The 18,433-nt window shown below is 37.3% G+C and overlaps 1 protein-coding gene across 4 annotated transcripts in view; it reads right to left on the bottom strand.

Moving 5' to 3' along the window:
• The window catches only part of COL6A2 (collagen type VI alpha 2 chain), a 56,710-nt gene that overhangs the window by 7,685 nt on the left and 30,592 nt on the right, over nucleotides 1-18,433 (bottom strand). For all 4 annotated transcript variants that reach the window (XM_087886025.1, XM_087886031.1, XM_087886037.1 and 1 more), the window contains exons 13-27: nucleotides 16,535-16,597; nucleotides 15,455-15,544; nucleotides 14,744-14,806; nucleotides 13,513-13,575; nucleotides 10,703-10,765; nucleotides 9,854-9,916; nucleotides 8,606-8,656; nucleotides 7,410-7,445; nucleotides 6,905-6,967; nucleotides 5,966-6,028; nucleotides 5,030-5,065; nucleotides 4,641-4,686; nucleotides 3,577-3,729; nucleotides 2,413-2,865; nucleotides 1,588-1,626 (exon numbers count right to left, since the gene is read on the bottom strand). In XM_087886025.1, coding sequence (XP_087742151.1) covers nucleotides 1,588-1,626; nucleotides 2,413-2,865; nucleotides 3,577-3,729; nucleotides 4,641-4,686; nucleotides 5,030-5,065; nucleotides 5,966-6,028; nucleotides 6,905-6,967; nucleotides 7,410-7,445; nucleotides 8,606-8,656; nucleotides 9,854-9,916; nucleotides 10,703-10,765; nucleotides 13,513-13,575; nucleotides 14,744-14,806; nucleotides 15,455-15,544; nucleotides 16,535-16,597 — 1,345 coding nt within the window. The remainder of the gene's footprint in view (nucleotides 1-1,587; nucleotides 1,627-2,412; nucleotides 2,866-3,576; nucleotides 3,730-4,640; nucleotides 4,687-5,029; nucleotides 5,066-5,965; nucleotides 6,029-6,904; nucleotides 6,968-7,409; nucleotides 7,446-8,605; nucleotides 8,657-9,853; nucleotides 9,917-10,702; nucleotides 10,766-13,512; nucleotides 13,576-14,743; nucleotides 14,807-15,454; nucleotides 15,545-16,534; nucleotides 16,598-18,433) is intronic.

The following is an 18,433-nucleotide window of genomic DNA, read 5'->3' as shown; positions in this document are numbered from 1 at the left end:
TCCTGCTGGTTTTATATACTGATACTGGTGCTGAATTGCTGGCCAGTGAGTTTAAATATGGTAGTCCCTGGATAATACCTTCCCTAGAGCCCCATATGCTATAGTTTGTCAGGGCCATGAAAAGTCCTTTTATATCTTCCAAGGCATTTTAAAATAACTTTAGTGCTTTTAAAACTTCATATTGTTTATTCTGCTGCTGGCTTTAATGTGATCTTATGTACTGCATTTATGACTCCTTTGAGATAATGCAATTATTGGGACATTTAAAAGTTAACAAGCAAAAATAAACATTTTAAAGTAGCCAAAATTTCTACTACTATTTCTACTACTACTACATGAGCACTACATATAGATATTTAGCTAGAAGTACAAATAGGCAGTAATGTTAGTCTGTTATAGCACACACAATGCTGTAGTTCCTTAAAGATTATCAAAAGAGTGATGGCAGTTTGTGGACCACAGCAAATGGACTCTAGCCCACAAGCACCCATATCATAGGTAGGCAACATGGTGTCTATTGGTGCCAGGCTGCCTACAAGACCCTTAAAGATACCAGCAGACCCTCAATTTATAGTAAGTTCCAGAAAGTTCAGATTCAGTTCAGCTTGATTTGATTTTTACCACGGATGTATTAATATTAATTTATTGTTGTGTGTCTTTTTAGTTACTGTATACTACAGAGAGTGTACATGTTTATGACAGGCATTAATATGGTGAGTAAACAAGGCTGAAAATGTTATTGTTTTTAGGAAAGAAAAAAATCTTGCCCAGTACAAAGCCCAAATGGCAATATAGCACATTTTTCTCAGTATCAACTGAAAAGCATTAATACACTTAATATTCTTCTCTCTACTTTTCGTTCAGGCACAGTTTTGATCAGGCTAATGTATTTATCCCCTGCCCAGGCTGCTTTCTACTGAACCGATACTTGTCTTCAATGTACAGTGCTGAATCCCTTGATCCAGATGGGGAGCACCTTATCCTTCCCCACTGATGCCCCATCGGTCTTTTCTATTCATTGCAAAGAGATGGAGATCCAGTACTTTAGGACTAAACTGACTACAATATGTACAAGTTCTATTGTTCCTTTAAATGAAGACATGAAGGAAATTTGTGTTCTCTTATGGTCTTTGAAACAATTATTCTTGAACAAAGGAAAATAGCAAAGGAGCAATATCAATGATTTATGGTGTGTCAAAACATAAACCAGCATTTGATCACTGAGGATTAATGGCAATTTCCCCAAATGCTTCTATTAAGACCTTTACTTTCTTATGGTTAGACTCTGGGCCAAGATTAGGTTGCTATTTTCAAAAGGGACATGTCAGAAGAGGTTTTTATGCTTTGAGAAACTACTGTTTCAAAAGACTTGGGATATTTAAAACATAACTATAAAGCGAAATAGCTATAATACAAGAATGTACCTACCTGTAGAATTAACATTAGGAAGGAATAACATTTAGAAATAATGTAAAAATATGAGTTAGAATGCCCATTCTTTGTTTAGCTCAGAATTCTTTTATATGCTACAGTGAAATTGGAGAGGAAGGGGAAAGAGGATCATAGTTTTAATTATTTTTGTTTTACCTGTTTGGCAGGGCAGTTCAGGGCAGACAATCTGAGGATCTGAAAAAAGAGTAAAAAATATGATGGAAATCATTCAGATCACATTTAGCTTACAACTACAACAATATGCAATGTATACCTATCAACAATTAGGCAGGATATTAAAAATATTAAGTTTTAAATTAGTGCAACCAAGAGAAGCTAATTAATCCTTTTTCTTGGGCCATTTATGATTCAAAATGATCTTCCATGCAGGAACAATGACATGTTGGCCTAGGAATCCCTAGCAAAGGGATTAGGGAATACTGCATCATTAACAACAAATCAATTGAATCTCATTTTCATTTAGGATGATAGCCTAATCAAGTGTCAGAGTGTAGAATTAGTATTTAGACTCACTCTAAGATTGGCAATGACTACATTGATCAATCTTTGAAAACTGTCCTTTAAGACTTTACTAATGGGTACAAAATATGTTGAGTCTGTGCTCTGTACTGCACAGGCCTTTTTAATTAAACTGCATTAGCAAATGCAGTTTTCTTCATAGTGAACTATAAATGCAGTCGGGTATGAATGTTATCTTACTGAAACAATGCAATTTTCTCCCACACAAACTATGATTTAAGTCATAGTTCAGTCAATATTTGAAAACGAAAGCCTCGTTGCTGGACCAGAGCATTCCCTTCTGGCCATTCCTTCCAATTCTGATTATCACTAGACCTTGACAGTTGCTACTTTTTAAAATGGAAATGCCATGAACATAATACTTAGCCCAAATGTATGAAAACTCTGACATGCCATATTACTTTCTTGCAATTATCCTTAGCGAAGCTTGCATTGACTGACCTGGACAGAGTTCAATCTCTATTTTGTCAAGGAACTCTTCAGCCACTAAATCAGTGAACACTTTCATTCTTTGGACTCTGTCCTTGTCATTACAAGCAATTGCTTTCAGAGTCTCCGATTCTTCATCTACATTGAACATGTCTCCAATCCCAATGGCATTGACCACAACATTTCCATCACAGAGGGCTTGTAAGTTTGAGTCTTTATCTCGAGGGTCATGACGTCCATCAGTCACCACCACAGCAAACACCCGGGCTTTATCTCTCCGGCTTTCTTTGATGAGTGTTTCATAGGCAAACTGAAGCGCAGAGGGAGTCCAGGTGCCCCCTGCAATCCACTCCAGTTTTTTCACTGCTTCTTTGAAACTAGAGAGTGAGTCAATGCGCTTATCATTGAGCTGGATGGCTTCAAAGGTTCCCTTATGACTGTACTGTACCACTCCAACACGGGCACCTGCCAGGAAAATAAACTCAGTCATAATTCCTAGATTTTGATATTCTATTTCCCCTTCATCACAGTGATCTCTAACCCCCAGCCTGTTTGAATGCAGATTCACATATGTACTGGGCCAATGACTTGAAATCATTTTTAGAGACCATTAATACAATTACTGTAAAATAATCCTCAGAAAAAGTATCATTTTTGATATTTAGAGAAAGGGATGGTTCCCAAGTCAAATAACAATTGACACTGACATAGTGTCACATCCCAAGTGGCGACCACAAAGACATCAGTTGCCATTGATATTGCCCTCTAGAACAGACCTAAAAGGACATTTTGGAACTTCTTTGTACTGATGAATGACACCACTGGAGGCTCTTCTACTGTATCATCCTTCCCTTAAGAGCGGCACTAATGAAGTAGAAAATCAACTAGCTCAGTGAAGCTTCCAGTGCGCATAGAGGTTGATCAGAAAGGGCTGTGGGTATGTTAGAGAAAACTGGGTCCAAATACAGATTTTTCTATATATCTTTTTAAAAATTAGACCAGTGTGGAATATTGGTGGGTCAAGATAGCAAATATTTGCAATAGTGACATGGATCAGATATTGCTTCCTATGTTGCAATTGCAACACTGAAAAAATGTATGTCATCATACAAGTATTGGAGACCATTACAGCTATGGAGAATATTCAGCTGTAAGAAGAAATCATCAGTCACTGACCTGTCTCAGATTTTGGATCTTTGGCAATGGACCCTAGTCTGCTCACCACATTGATAACAAAATTTTTCTCCAGGGAAAAATTGGTATAGCCGATACTCTCTGAACTGTCTATGACGAAGACAATGTCCAATGGACCACACCGCTTCTCACAATCTATGGAAAAGGAAGACAAAATAGTCAGGAGTTGTACCATAAAATGAGTCCAGAACCATAACAACAATGCACTGTATTGTACTGAGAAGTATTTTAAAGTATGGAGCCTCCTGAAGTCTATTTGAACACTGCACATGTGAACAAACCAGGGGTTAACATTTTAAGTGTACATGCTAAACTAGCTTTCCCCAACTGGCATTCTCTAAATATGTTGGCCTGTTCCCTCTATTCAATAAGAATGGTCAGACAACATGACCAATAAGAATGGTGAGAGATAATGGTCCGAGGGCACTAGAATACAAAATGCAGAAAGTCAGGCAATACCATAGATTATCCAGGCCATGTGTCCCCAGGCAAAGCTGTGCTTCTAAACTGTCCCTTCCAACATAGTCTGAAGCTTGGCATTTGGAAGCTTAAGCTTCTGGTACAGCTAAATGCTGGATCGCATTAATTAAGCAGCTTGGTCAGCCATTGTTAGTTCAGAGTGAATAATGATGTCAATTCGGATCCCAGGGAAAAAAATAGTAAGAGTACATTATTTCACTTCTAAATGCATCCTTTCTAAGTTAATGGCCAATAATTTTAAAGGAACCAACAAAACAAATAAAAAATATCCTTCTGGGTTATTTCCCACATTAGGCACACATCCATAGTAAGCTGTGATTATTTCTGCCTATTTGCAATGAATTAAAAACCAATCTACTGCTTAGAGTCATCTACAGTTCTGCAAATTCTTTTGATGTAAGGGCTACTAGTCCTACCCTAAACTGTCCAAAATTAGCCTAGCCATCAAATAACTGAAGAACACCATGATATGATGGCAACTTTCCCCTATCAAAATGGTATAATTTTCCCCTTCTCAGAGAACCCTTCTGCTCTAAATGAAGATCATGCAAAGACTCCGAACAAACCACAGCAGCCACAGGTCTCTCTGATGTAGGTCATCACATCGCAGTCCTATCAACGACAACAACAGCAACAATTGCATATGCAAGAGATACATGGACATCAGTAGATTATTATAAATATTATACAGTAATGCGCATTCCAATGTTCCATTATTGTAACACTATAAGTCCACAAATATCTGCCTAATCTCAACAAAACATGATCAGAGAGTACATGCATTAAGATATATATGAAACAAAATCAGCTTCTGATTATAATTTCTATTATGCCAAATAATGTGAAGCAGCATTTGCTGTGCTTTTTCATAGCTCACAACAAATTATCATTGATACCAGAAAGGCAGCAAAGTGACCAAAGTGAATATGCAGTATAAGAAATGTTCTTGACTTACAGTTAGGCCAGGATCTCCAGGAGGACCAGGGTCACCCTAGAAAAGAAGATGATGGAATCCTTTCTGAGATTTCAGGATGTAAGAAAAATAATATATCCACTTGCAATATATTTTTTAATATTCACTAGCTTTTGGAAATATAAGTGTTGCTTTAAATAAGAAGTAGAATTAAGGCAGGAGAGCATAGAAAATGTGTCATGGCATGTATAAAAATGCATCGTTCAGAGACTTAATGATAGTGAATGATGTCAGTTTGCTGATTAATTACTTAGGAAAAGGTTTATTTGTTTTGAACATGAATATGTGGTTTAAGCATAAATCTATTTCTATGTATACATAGCAAACAGATAGATTTAAAAATCTCACTGATTTTATTATTTTTTATACAAAAGGCCTGAATGAGAGACAGTAGCAGATATGAGAGTAATGAGAAGGTTCTGATTGAGGAACTGACGGTGTTTTGTAGAGCCAAAAATGGTTCTTGGGAATAAATTCAATATAAATAGGAACAGAATAACAGAAATATGATAGAGTGCTTCTAATGCAACATTGTGTTCAAAGGATAAGGAAATGGGGAGAGGGGTGCTCAGCATACAACTTGCTTTCCTTGAAATCCTGAGATAAGCACTAAATTAAAGGGGAAAGGACTCCTCCACCTGGCCTGCTTTTTTACAGTCTTCAGAAAGTAATGGATGTTTCTTGCGGTGCTAGCAGCACCATTACCAACCTCTTCAGACATGCAATAAATGGACTGCTGTCAGAGCTTAGAAAGTGACATACTTTCTTCCCATCTTAGGGAAAAAAGCACATTATTGGTGGTATCAAGGTAGTCACTTCTTTTGCCTCCTGCTTCTCTGGTTTGGGATTGCTCAAATGTCTCATCCAAAGGGAAGGGAGCCATGCAATAATGTCCAACCTGATGCACAACTACAATACCTTGGGTCCAGATTCACCATCTGGTCCTCTGGATCCAGGTGGACCTGGAAGGCCGACACCTCCCTAGAGAGACAGAGAAATGCAGTAAAAGGCAGAGAATGAAGAAGGTTTTACTTAAGAGTACAGAAAATGAATGACAGCTCTTTGGAGACAGATAATTGTTTCAAAGAGGGTTTAAAGGGGATTTATAACTCTCTGGGTATATAGTTATTTCTCTCCCTGGCCCCTTCCCTCCCCACCACCTCATTCTCTCTCTCTCTCTCTCTCTCTCTCTCTCTCTCTCTCTCTCTCACACACACACACACACACACACACACACACACACACACATCATTTGCACTGTTTTTAAAAACCCCTGTAAGGTCATTTCAGCCAGAAGCAGAAATGGAATCAAGAGGGAAACAGTTCCCAACCAGTACAACATTTAAATTAGGTTTTTGAGGTTCTATCTATGATTCATTAAAGAATCCTGAGAAAATTCAGCAGGCTTCAGATATTATTACCATTATAGGAAACATACATGGTACCCCAGTAAACTTTGCAACTGTATTTTAACCACAGGCCTGAGAAACCTGGAACCACAAGTTCTTTGGTGTTTAAATCTCCTTGTCATAAGGATATGATATACATATTATCTACATACAATACAATAATTATAACTATATATTCAATTATATATGAGATATAAGGGATGTTCTAATTCTTAAGATTACATGGGCAACAGTATAATTTAAAGCCTATGAAAGAAGCTGTAAATTTATAAAAGATGTGAGTTTACTATTATGAAATAACAGCTTATCCTTAGCTAAGTTCATAATAAGCCAAAAAGCAGTGGAAGAGCACACAGGAAATGCTTTTTAAATCAGAATATTAAATTAGACTTCAAATGGTTAAAGTTCTTAAGTAGTTTAGAGAATGTAAGATCAAGAGTCTACTTACATCATCACCTGGGCCTCCTTTTTTCCCTTTAAATCCTTTTGGTCCAAGGTCCCCTCTTGCACCCTGTATCAAAAATTGCATAAAGAAGAGATTGTTTTGTATTTTCCTCTACAGCTCATTATTTTCTTCTCAATACCTCATTTTCCTCTATTATTCCTTCAGAAAGAGGATTCTACTTGATTTAAAGGCTTAAGCTAAATTGAAATAAAAAGAAGTTTGTGAGAAGAACATCTCAGCAGGAGGTGATTTCTGAAAGGTGAAGTCCACACCTCTTAAAGTTACTGAGCTGAGAAATACTGGTATTAATCTTGTGGCTTGTTTTGGTATCCTACTGGCAACTCAGGAGACCCCAGAACAACTCCACTATGGATACTACCTATACCTTCCTCCTGCCAGTTCTCATAGCTGCTTCTGGGATCTATTCCTCAATAAGTGAAGGAAAATAACATGGCATCAATTAATGTCCAATTTATTAGCAAAAGCAAGTTACATAAGTGTATGATACCTCTGGGCCTGGTTGACCCTTTTCACCTTTGTCACCCTAGAAAGAGAGAAAAGTATCCCAGTTTTCATTTTGTTTTGCCATAGATTTATTCAAATATAAGAAAGCATAACATAAAATTTCATATGGTGATCAATAAATTAATTAGATTAGTTAACAGACAAACATAATTTTTGGAGGGCCAAGGGAATCAAGCAATTTCCCTTGGTTTCAACAAAGAATGAGAGTAGTAAAATATCTGATGAGCAACATTCCAAAAAACTGAATCCATCACAACACGTTAAATCACAGTTAATAATCATTGAATACGACACAATTGGCTTGATTCACATAATGTACAATGTATCTATTATGGCTAAATATGGTCTGTCAGTGTTTTCTCTGTCAATGAACAATGAATTGAATGTATATTGCTTAAACATTCAAAAAATATATTCTTTACCTCATAGTAACAGTTTAAAGTATACAATATGCTATTGTTTATAAAACATTTCCTTAATTGCTCTTTATTTAAGTATTAAAATTTTTGCACTTTTTAAAATGGATCTGCATTTAAAATAATCAGTTGCAAAGATAATTCCTTCATCTACTTGTAAAGGAAAATCATTGTAAAACTGCTTAGTTAGAAAATGATTTTCTGTTGTATGTTTTTAATCAATGCTTTGCTATATTTTTCACCTCATTTCCTTTACTTATCCATGATGTGAGCAAAAGAGATGGGAAGAGGAGATTAATTTCTTTAGAAAATATTGGGAGGCAGAGGGGGAAGGGGAGGCTGTGTTTATTTTAGTAAATGTTAAAAGAAGGATAAGGGCTCTCTTGTTTTTTTATCTTTCACAACAAAAATACTCACAAAGACATTGTTTTTACAGCTTTAAATTTGGCAGCATTTCCTGAAACTGTCAGAAAACCATGCTCCTGCATGTTTGCAGGATCATTCTAAGAAGTTCAAAAGAGAAGGACGTGAATGTAAATGACTCTGCCTTCCCAGAGAGAGAGTTTTTTGGTTTCTAAACCAGCCAGGAAATCGCTGTTCTTGGAAGGATTAAAAATATAAGTAGGAGAATAAAAGACAGAGAGAAGAGACTTTCTCATTGATTGTTCCACAAATCAACTTTTCTAATGGTGCTTCTGCTTTGTTCTGGGAAGCCTCTTCATATTAGGAATTAATATAAATATGCCACACCATAAAAACATACCCGTGATCCCCTGGGACCAGGAACACTTAAGCCAGGTCTTCCCCTATCACCCTATGATTAAAACAAGAAAGTAAACATACAATTCAAACATTTCATATATAAGATTCCAGAAGTTTGCTTCTTACTAATCTGTATGACAATTGAACTTAGCTCTTATTATTTATATATTACGATTATTTGTATACCATCAACTCTAATGACTCTGGACAGCTTACTTAGATTTAATTATATTGCAACATTCATAAAATCACCAATTCCATAAAATTTACTCCAAGCTTTCTTTTATAATCTGAAAAAAAGTTAGTACCAAATCTTTTATACATGGTATACAACTCCATCAATAATTTCCACGATAAAGAAAACACAATAATAGACAATTGAAATACCCGGAAAAAGAAGAAAAAATTACCAAAAGTGGTAGATACATTAAAACAAAAAAAACCAAAAGTACTGGAAAGATATGCATGGTACAATGCAGAAAACTTAATTCAAAATGAAATCACAACTTTCTTACTAGATATAATCTCGAATAAGAAATGTAAAATCTAACCAACTTTATGTTTATCAACATTAATATTTTAGAAATTATAGTTAATATTTATATAAACTTTTTTACAATTTAAAAGTCTGTTCATGACCACCATTAATAAATAATCAGCTGACCTTTTGTCTGTGTGTGTGTGAGAGTGTGTGTGTGTGTGTGTGTGTGTGTGTGTGTGCGTGCGCGCATGTGTGTGGGTTCACATGTGCCTTTAAGTCAGTGCTAACTCCTGACAACTGCCTGGACAAGTTCCTACAGGTTTCTTGGCAAAGTTTTTTGGAAGTAGTTTGCTATTGCCATTGCCTCCTTCTTCCTAGGTGTCTCATTCCGAAGGCTAGGAGAGAGTGACTGCCCCAAAGCACTCAGATGACTTCATGCCTAAGATAGGACTAGAATTCACAGTCTCCTGGTTCTATCCTCAATCATTATATCAAACTGATTTTCCTTTTTAAGTTTAATAGGCCTTTAATGAACCAGCAGTATAGAAGAATCCAATTCAGTTGGCAAGAAACACCAACTGAAAGATGATGAACAATTTAATAAAAATGCTATGAATCTGAATTTTCAAGAAAGACATGGAGAATGACAAAAACACTTCCTCTGTCTTGAACATAGTCTTAAAACAAGGCTTAGCTGATAAATCAAGTTAATATTATAAAGCAAACCAAAACAAACCTAAGTCTGTTCCTGGTAGCTGCAGGCCTTACCTTGGGTCCTTTAGGCCCCATGTCACCCCTTTCACCTTCTCTCCCAGGAGCTCCAGCTGAGCCCTGCAAACAGGAAATGGGGAGAAAACAAAGAGATGGAATATAGAAATGAATGATCAGGTGTAGCATTTAGAATAGCATGATCAACATGCTTTCCTCCACTTACAAGGGGTTCTCTATATTACCTTTTTTCAAATATAGCCAGTCATGTTTTTCCTTCCATCTGCTCTCTGCCAATCCATGACAGGCAACAGAATTGAGATGCAGACACTCTAGATTTTCAGGCACTGCTTCTTTGTCCATTTAAAGATGGAAGTTTAGTATACTATTGGGTCAAATTTCATGCTAAAATTCCTGGCCTAACCATTGAACTTTTCTGATTTCTTCAATCCCTTGCTATTTGCATCACTTTTTCTAATGAAGACTGCATTCCGTATTATAATATTATGTAATAATTAAAAAATATAATCAAATTACCATATACTCAAATTCAAAGTGAGAAAGAAATACACATTAACAAAAATTGAAAAAAACCACTTTTTTCATTTGAAGTGCTGTTATTGTTTATTCTCTTGGGTTATTATATGGACAATTCTAATAAATAACAAAAGAAGAGTAATAGATTTTGGATCCTCCCAGAGATGTTGTGAAAACTGGACAAGTGAAATCTATACCAAGAAGCAAAGAACAAGGGTTTTAATCTTGATTGAAATAATTTGTACGAGGAAGAAAATGTATTATTTTCTTATTTTGCTGCTTCTTGGAAAGCAACAACATAGTTAATGGCTAATGGCTGTAAATGAAATAAGTTAATGGCTGTATCCTGTAAATGTGCTTAGATAAACTTACAGGGTTGCCTTTTTCTCCCACAGGACCTGGTGAACCACGCTGGCCTGGTGATCCTTGATCTCCCTATGAAACAAAATGTGAGATGAACCGTCAGAGCTATCCCTCACTTCAGATACCACTTCAGATACACATATAGACTGGGTAAAACCAGGCTTAATAGCAGTAACTGTGAGGGGATCTTGGAGTTTTGATGGACAAAACCTTAGTAAGACCACACCTACAATACTGCATCCAGTTTTGGTCACCACACTATAAAAAGATGTTAAGACTCTAGAAAGAGTGCAAAGAAGAGCAACCAAGATGATTAGGGGACTGGAGGCTAAAACATATAATGAACGTTTTCATTAAAGATAGTGCAGGAACTGGGCATGGCTAGTCTAGTGAAGTGAAGGACCAGGGGAGACATGATAGCAGTGTTCCAATATTTGTGGGACTGCCACAGAGAGGAGGGGGTCAATTTATCTTCTAAAGCACCTGAAGGCCAGACAAGGAATAATGGATGATAACTGAACAAGGAGAGATTCATCCTAGAAATAAGGAGAATTTTTCTGACAGTGGTAACAATCAACCAATGGAACAGAAGTTGCCTTTGGAAGTTGTGGGAGCTTCATCACTGGAGGCTTTCAAGAAGAGATTGGACTGCCATTTATCAGAAATGGTATAGGGCCATGATGGCGAACCTATGGCACGCGTGCCACAGGTGGCACACGGAGCCATATCGGTGGGCATGCGAGCCATTGCCCTAGTTCAGCTCTGGCACGCATGTGCACACCAGCCAGCTGATTTTCTGGCCTTCCGTGCCCACCAGAAATTGGGAAACAGGCTGTTTCCAGCCTCTGGAGGGCCTCCAGGGGAGGGAAGGCCTGTTTTCCGCTCTCCCTAGGCTCTAGAGCTTTCTAGGTCCCACCGGAAGTCAGCAATCAGTCTGTTTCCAGCCTCCTGAGGGCCTCCAGGGGGGTGGGGAAGGCTGTTTTCACCCTCCCTAGGCTCCAATAAAGCCTCTGGAGCCTGGGGAGGGCAAAAAATGGGCCTACCGGGCCCACTGGGCCATCACATGCCAAAAGCAGGGGGAGCTCAGTGGGGTCACATGGGCATGCACAGGGGGGCGGGGCACATTGAATTATGGGTGTGGGCACACACATGTGTGACACCCCTGCACTCCCCCCACTTTTGGCACGCGACAGCAAAAAGGTTAGCCATCACTGGTATAGGGTCTCCTGCTTGGGCAGGGGTTTGGACTAGATGACCTACAAGGTCCCTTCCAACTCTGATAATCTGTCTGTCTGTACCGTAGACATAAAGAGGCTTACCTAGAGAGTAAGGCCATCCTAAATTGTAACAGGTGAAAATGAGCCTATTTATTGTATTATATATAGGCAGTCCTCACAACCACAGTCCTTACAATCACAATGCAGCCCCAAATTTTTGTTACTAAGCAAATGAGTTGTGCTCCATTTTACAACCTTTTTTGCCACAGTGAATGTGAAGTGAATCACTACAATTTAGTGAAACATATGGTTGTTAAGTGAATCTGGCTTTCCCCATTGATTTTGAATGTTGGAAACCAGTTGGGAATGGTGATCTCATGAACCCGGGACAGTGCAACTGTCATAAATACATGCCAGGTATCAAGTGCTCAAATTTTGATCACATGACCATGGGGATGCTATAATGGTCATAAGTTGAAGACTGATCATAATTTACTTTTTTCAGTACCACTGTAACTTTGAATGGTCACTAAATGAATGGTTCTAAGTCAAGGACTACCTATATTAGAATATCACAGAAACATTTTGCTTATATGTTGTCAATCTTATTTTAGCCATAACTGATTTCAGATTTATTTCTATCAAACCTGAACTCATTCAACAAGCAACTGACAGTCAATCCTTATAAAATCAATTTAATGATTACTGCAAAGCAGGAAACAAAAACATTTATTGTTCATGAGAATTCAATTTTCCTGCTGCATTATATTTCAAACTTTGCATTGCACCAGAGATTTAGAATCTCATGCTGCAGAAATGGCCAAAAAAATTTCATTGCAACAACAAATAAGGAGGAACAATTTCTATTAGATAACGTTGCAGTCTTTAGACTATATTTCCTTAAATGCACACTATGAAAGATGTGTTATCAACTATCAAAGACTATCAGGACACCTTGATTTTGAGGTTCCTTAATCATATGATGTATATTGTTTCTTTTAACTGTGTTAAAAGATAATTTATTTTAAAGTTAACTCTTTAACTGTAAGCTATCTAGAGTCACGGAGCCTCAAAATTGAAATATTAAACATTAATATTAACCCAGTTGGAAAGAGGACCCAGTCCCAGAAAGTTGTATGAACAAAGAGGCAAGACTTTGGGGGTGAAAGTGAAGAATCTATAGAAGACAATTTTTAGAACACAACAGTATCCAGACAATTAAAAATTAAAAGTTATCCATACAATTTTTAGAGGACAAAAGTTATCCAGAGAAAGCTCCAGATTTCTGTTTCCCATCAACTCTATTCAGTAGTATAATTAATAGTGGATAGTTGTGAATGGACTTCTTGTCCCCCTTCCCCTACCCTACCATCTTTCTTCTCTTCTGTCAGGAATTAAGCATCAAAGTTTTTTAAATTTAACATAATAAAGTGGCATTTTGCCGGGATATTTTAGCAGTCTCACCAATTCTAGTAGTATATGTAAACCAATAATATATAAATATCTATCTATAATAGGGAAACATTTTTCAATCTACTTTTAAAGTAGTGGCTAGAGAAATCTAAATGGGGGGGGGGTGCATTGACTGATATTCTATCATACATTTCTTCCTTTCTCTCCAACTTCTCCTGGTAGACCCCTTTGTCCCTCAGAACCAGGATCTCCCTGTGAATAAAGAAATAATTCATATTAGTTATTGCGTTCAACTCTATTGTAGCTTACTATGTATAATAACTGGATGTATGAGAGAAAATTCCAGCAAGACATCCATACATAAATTTAATATTAAAACCTTGATGTAAGGTTAACATTAGGAACCTGGATTAATATTCCACTACTTTCGTATTGATTTCTAAATCTGTTTATTGTCCTATTTATTGCAACAGGTAAACGTAACTAAAAATAGCAATAGCAGTAGCACTTAGACTTATATACTGCTTCACAATGCTTTACAGCCCTCTCTAAATGGTTTACAGAATCAGCATATTGCCTTCAACAATCTGGGTCCTCATTTTACCGACCTCAGAAGGATGGAAGGCTGAGTCAATTTTGAGCCAGTGAGACTCGAACTGCCAAACTGCTGGCAGCTGGCAGTCAGCAGAAGTAGCCTGTAGTACTGCATTCTAACCACTGCACCACCATGGCTCTTAAAAATAAAGTCAAAAGCCTAAAAAGGTCTTACAGACATTTGAGTCAATTGATGTACTTAAATCTTTCAGAAGATATAATGGGCCTTGTCAAACACAGTGGGCATGGCCAAGTATAAAATGCTAATTTGCCAGAAGGAAAGAGATGCTGCCTCTTTCTCCTGTCCCCCATTGGCTTCTCCTTATCTATCCTTCTCTTGTTTTGTGGACCAGCTGCCACCATGCTCCATTTTTATTTTGAAAGAATGCTCATGTAACTCAGGTAATTCTGAAGGCTGGAACTTTGCTTTGCAGAATGTCACTTTCCCAATATTATTTTGTTAAACTTTAAAAGTCAAATCAAGCAGGTAGCTGCCAAGAAATATACTGGTGAACTGACTGAAGTCTATAAGCACCATGTTAAGAACTCCAGCTAAGAAATAAAACTCACCAACGTGTCCTGGAAAATTAATAAAGGCAATAGAACATCATAAGTAATAGCTCCCTTTATCTTCCTGGACTGGGAATCAAGAAAGTCTCTTTAGAAAGCAAGGAAAAACTTTTCTCAGACAACGTTTGGTTATTTTTTATAGTTTATTCATTTCCATTAGAAATCTACATGTATCATTCCCTTTCCCAAGAGATTTTTGTAAGCACTAGCATTGAAAAGGTTTATATCTGTTGTTTTGGATATTTGGTGAACTTACTTTTTCCCCCTTGGATCCTTGATTTCCAGGTTTTCCTATGTCTCCAGGATCACCACGACGACCCTGAGCAAAACAGAATAAAATTATTTTTTAAAAATCAAACTCCAAATGTGAGTTACTTCACTGAAATGCTAAACAGCTGCACAAAGAGTACCTACTCTATTTTAAGACATGAAGATACTACCAGGAAAGGAAAGCCAAATAAAAGCATTTGATTATTAAGAACTAGAGCAAAATTCAGACCAGAGCAACCTTTCAAAATTAAGATTTCTGCACTTAATATAGCTTTTGGTGGATCAGTTCTCAAAGAGAAAGAAGACAACATATTTATTTTAAAAGTAAAACAATTCCTATTTATTTTTTCTGTGCATTTCATCCACTAATATGTGCCAAGAGGAGACATTTTATTAAAATTTAAATATTAAGGCAGAAAACTAAGGATCAGACACTATAGTACATTTTTACATAATTACATTTCAATGTCATAAAAAGAAAGAAATTGGAAGCTCCAAATTTTCATATGATTGATACCATGAATTGTTTCACAAGGTATTATATAAAGAAAATCAACCCCAAAAGTCTGGCACCTGCATCTAGATACTGCATGCAGCTCTGAAGTATTACCCTTCTGAGTGTCTTTTAAGACTTGTAATACAGTCTGCTTTTGAAAAGCATTAAAAAATCAAAGCTAGAAAGCATCAATGGTCTTACAGCTTCTCCTTTTGGTCCCCCAAGTCCTTTGGCGCCTGGACTTCCCTTGGGACCAGGAAGACCAGGTTCTCCTTTGTATCCTTTTGGTCCCTTTGAAAATAAAAGAAAAACAATAGAAACAAAACCTGTTAGAAAAGGTTTGGACAGCAAAAGGTAGTGTTCCAGATGATTATCTGATTTGATCACACTGAACCACACTTCCAAATGTTAGGTTTTTACAAAATTGTTTCCTGTCTCTTGTAATACAAATCATTAATTAATTATCATCAGATTGGAAGGACCAAGTTTTAAGGGGTCTATCTAGATTTTTTAAGCCAGTTTTTTATTTTTATTTTTAGTCCTGCTAAATACAGCTCTGAAAATAGTGGGTTAGAAGAAAAAGTCTCTCCAAGAAAAGCATTGCTGGAAAACGCTTATCTTCAGACCATCTGCCTACAGATAGTTTCAAGCACAATGTTTGAGAGTTCAATCAATACCATGGATTGTGAAATTTGTACTAGAGGGAGTGCAAATGTTGCAGAAAACCTTGGATTTTGCAGTTTGGAAGCACATACTCTCTTAGGTACTTTATTTCAATCATACTTCCAATAAATAGTTGTCCCCAAATACAAATGTAAATGAATGTTTCCCTTAACATTTGGGTTTGTTTTTTTTTTAAAAAAATTGATTTATATGTCGCCCTTCTCCGGAGACTCAGGGCGGCTTACAATGTGCTCAGCAATAGCCTTCATCCTTTTTGTATATTTATACAAAGTCAGCTTATTGCCCCCACAACTGGGTCCTCAATTTACCTACCTTAGAAAGGATGGAAGGCTGAGTCAACCTTGAGCCTTGGCGAGATTCGAACCTGCAGTAATTGCAGGCAGCTGGTCTGGGGTTTATTAGAGGAGTTTAGTTTAAGTTTAGTTCAGTCTAACCAAGGTTCCTATTTTCCTAACTTTTTACAGTTGATATAAAAGGAACATAGATAGATATATCATATCCGCATTTTGAAATCATGCTACTGATGAACTACAGTCAGCGTGTGGCTCTGAAGTTCAAAGAATTTAATTATTTCAGAAAAGTCACAAGGTTACATACAGAATCTCCGGGTTCTCCAGTGGGACCAGGTGGGCCATGTCTGCCAGGCCGGCCAGGATCTCCCTGAAACAAGATGTAGTAAACAATGCATGTAAGTTACAATTTAATTATAGTTGTTACAGTTACAGTTGTTATAGTTGTTTTAATTACATATGCATGCATGCATGCATACACATATACTGGAATCAGAATGAAATTAGTCTCAATCAAACTATGTTATGATCACACCCAGCAGAAGGATGTATGGTGGAAGCTGAGAAGGAAATTGAAAGTGTGGAGAGAAGGGAAGTTGAGTCAAAAATTAGATGGAAGAGAAGAGAAAGAGAGGAGCAGAAAGGACTGGCATGGGACAGACCAGATTCAGAGGTCCAGGTGCAGGCAAAGGAGCACCAGCTGGGAAGAGATGGTGAGGAAAGGGGCAACTGGCAGGGAACAAATGATTGGAACCTGGACCAGCAGCCAGCGAAACACAGCAGTAAAAGAGAGGCTCCAGCATGACTTGGTCAGAAAGAAGCAAAGATGTAATAACTAACTCCTACCTAAAGTTGATACAGTAAAGGCTAATCCATCTAGCCTGCTCTGAGGAAAGTAGCTGGAGCAGTGGTGTACTCTGAAGGGGGCAAAGCTGTCTCTAAAAACTAGGCTGAAAGGGAAGCAACTGTAACTTGATCCTCTCAAATAGACAAGGACTGTAAAAATTAGTGGAATTATATTCACCAAAAAGGTAAGGAGGTGCGGCAAAGGCAGTGTTATTCTGGAATAGATATGTTTCTCAGAAGAAGGCCTCCCAGGTAAACCTATTTATCTTGGAAGTCAGAGATTAGGGGTGGGGGAAAACCTTTTAACTTTATTTTTAAGCTACAAAAGAGAGAGAACAAAAAGAAGAATTTGCAATTGATCAGAATAATGTGGTTTATAGTGAGCCCAAATTTTATCAGTCGATGCAATTTTTCTCCAAGTCACAATCTATCACCTGAGACATCCATCAGAAAATTAGCAATTAGCAATAGAGGAACATAGAGACAGAAGACCATAGAGATAAAATAGAGCAGAATTAGGATTAGGCTAATAGAGATATACATAAGTATAGAAACAAAATAGGAAATAAGATTCCTCTCCCATTTCAGATACCAGAAAACTTAATTTTGTGCAATAAAACATTCTTTGTGCCTTGGCTCATGCCACCCTCAAGGAACTCATTAGAGATGTTTAGTGGAAGACTGTTTTATTTCTTTTTCCCATTTTCTAAGCGTCCAGAATTACTAAGAAGCATCTAAAGCAGCTTTTCCCAATTTCCAGTTGTGCAGACTTTAAATTAGGCCCTCCTAAAACAATTTGCATCCCATTCTGATAGTCATGGAAGAGCTATTAAAAATGACTCATTTTAAATGTAATTTAATAGCAGTGATGTATATTGGGGCAGAGAAATTAAGTGTGCTTTTCTCCTTTTAAATCATCCCTCACTTTCAGGTCTGCCAACTTCAGTATATCCTGCTTTGCTGGCATGCTGCCATAAAATGCAGGGTTGCGGGGGAGAGGAGATTGGGGAAGTAGGGAATAGGAAGAGCGAGAATGACATGGTGACAAGAACCAGAGGTGTCAATCAGAATGAACTGGCTGATGAAGATGGAGCATGAAAACAGAATGCAAAACTCCACCAAAGAACTACCAAACCTCAAAGCCGTTCCCAAAACATCTAAAGCGAATACTATTGGACACTGATGGATGGTCAAGGGGGGAGGGCCAGGGAAGTGGGAAAATCACAGGTTTTGCACAGGAACATTCAGATCCAGCTTTGCTTACACTGTAACCACTTGACTTTAGTAAAAGTGAACCTTTCACTTCAACCATTGAGTTGAGGGTCTTTCTTTCCTAAATGCTCAAGTCAAGACAAGCCTG

This window comes from Pantherophis guttatus, chromosome 1 (assembly GCF_059756535.1).
Source record: "Pantherophis guttatus breed Tessera chromosome 1, ASM5975653v1, whole genome shotgun sequence".
Taxonomy (NCBI): Eukaryota; Metazoa; Chordata; class Lepidosauria; order Squamata; family Colubridae; genus Pantherophis; species Pantherophis guttatus.
This window is presented reverse-complemented; position numbering and strand designations above follow the sequence as displayed.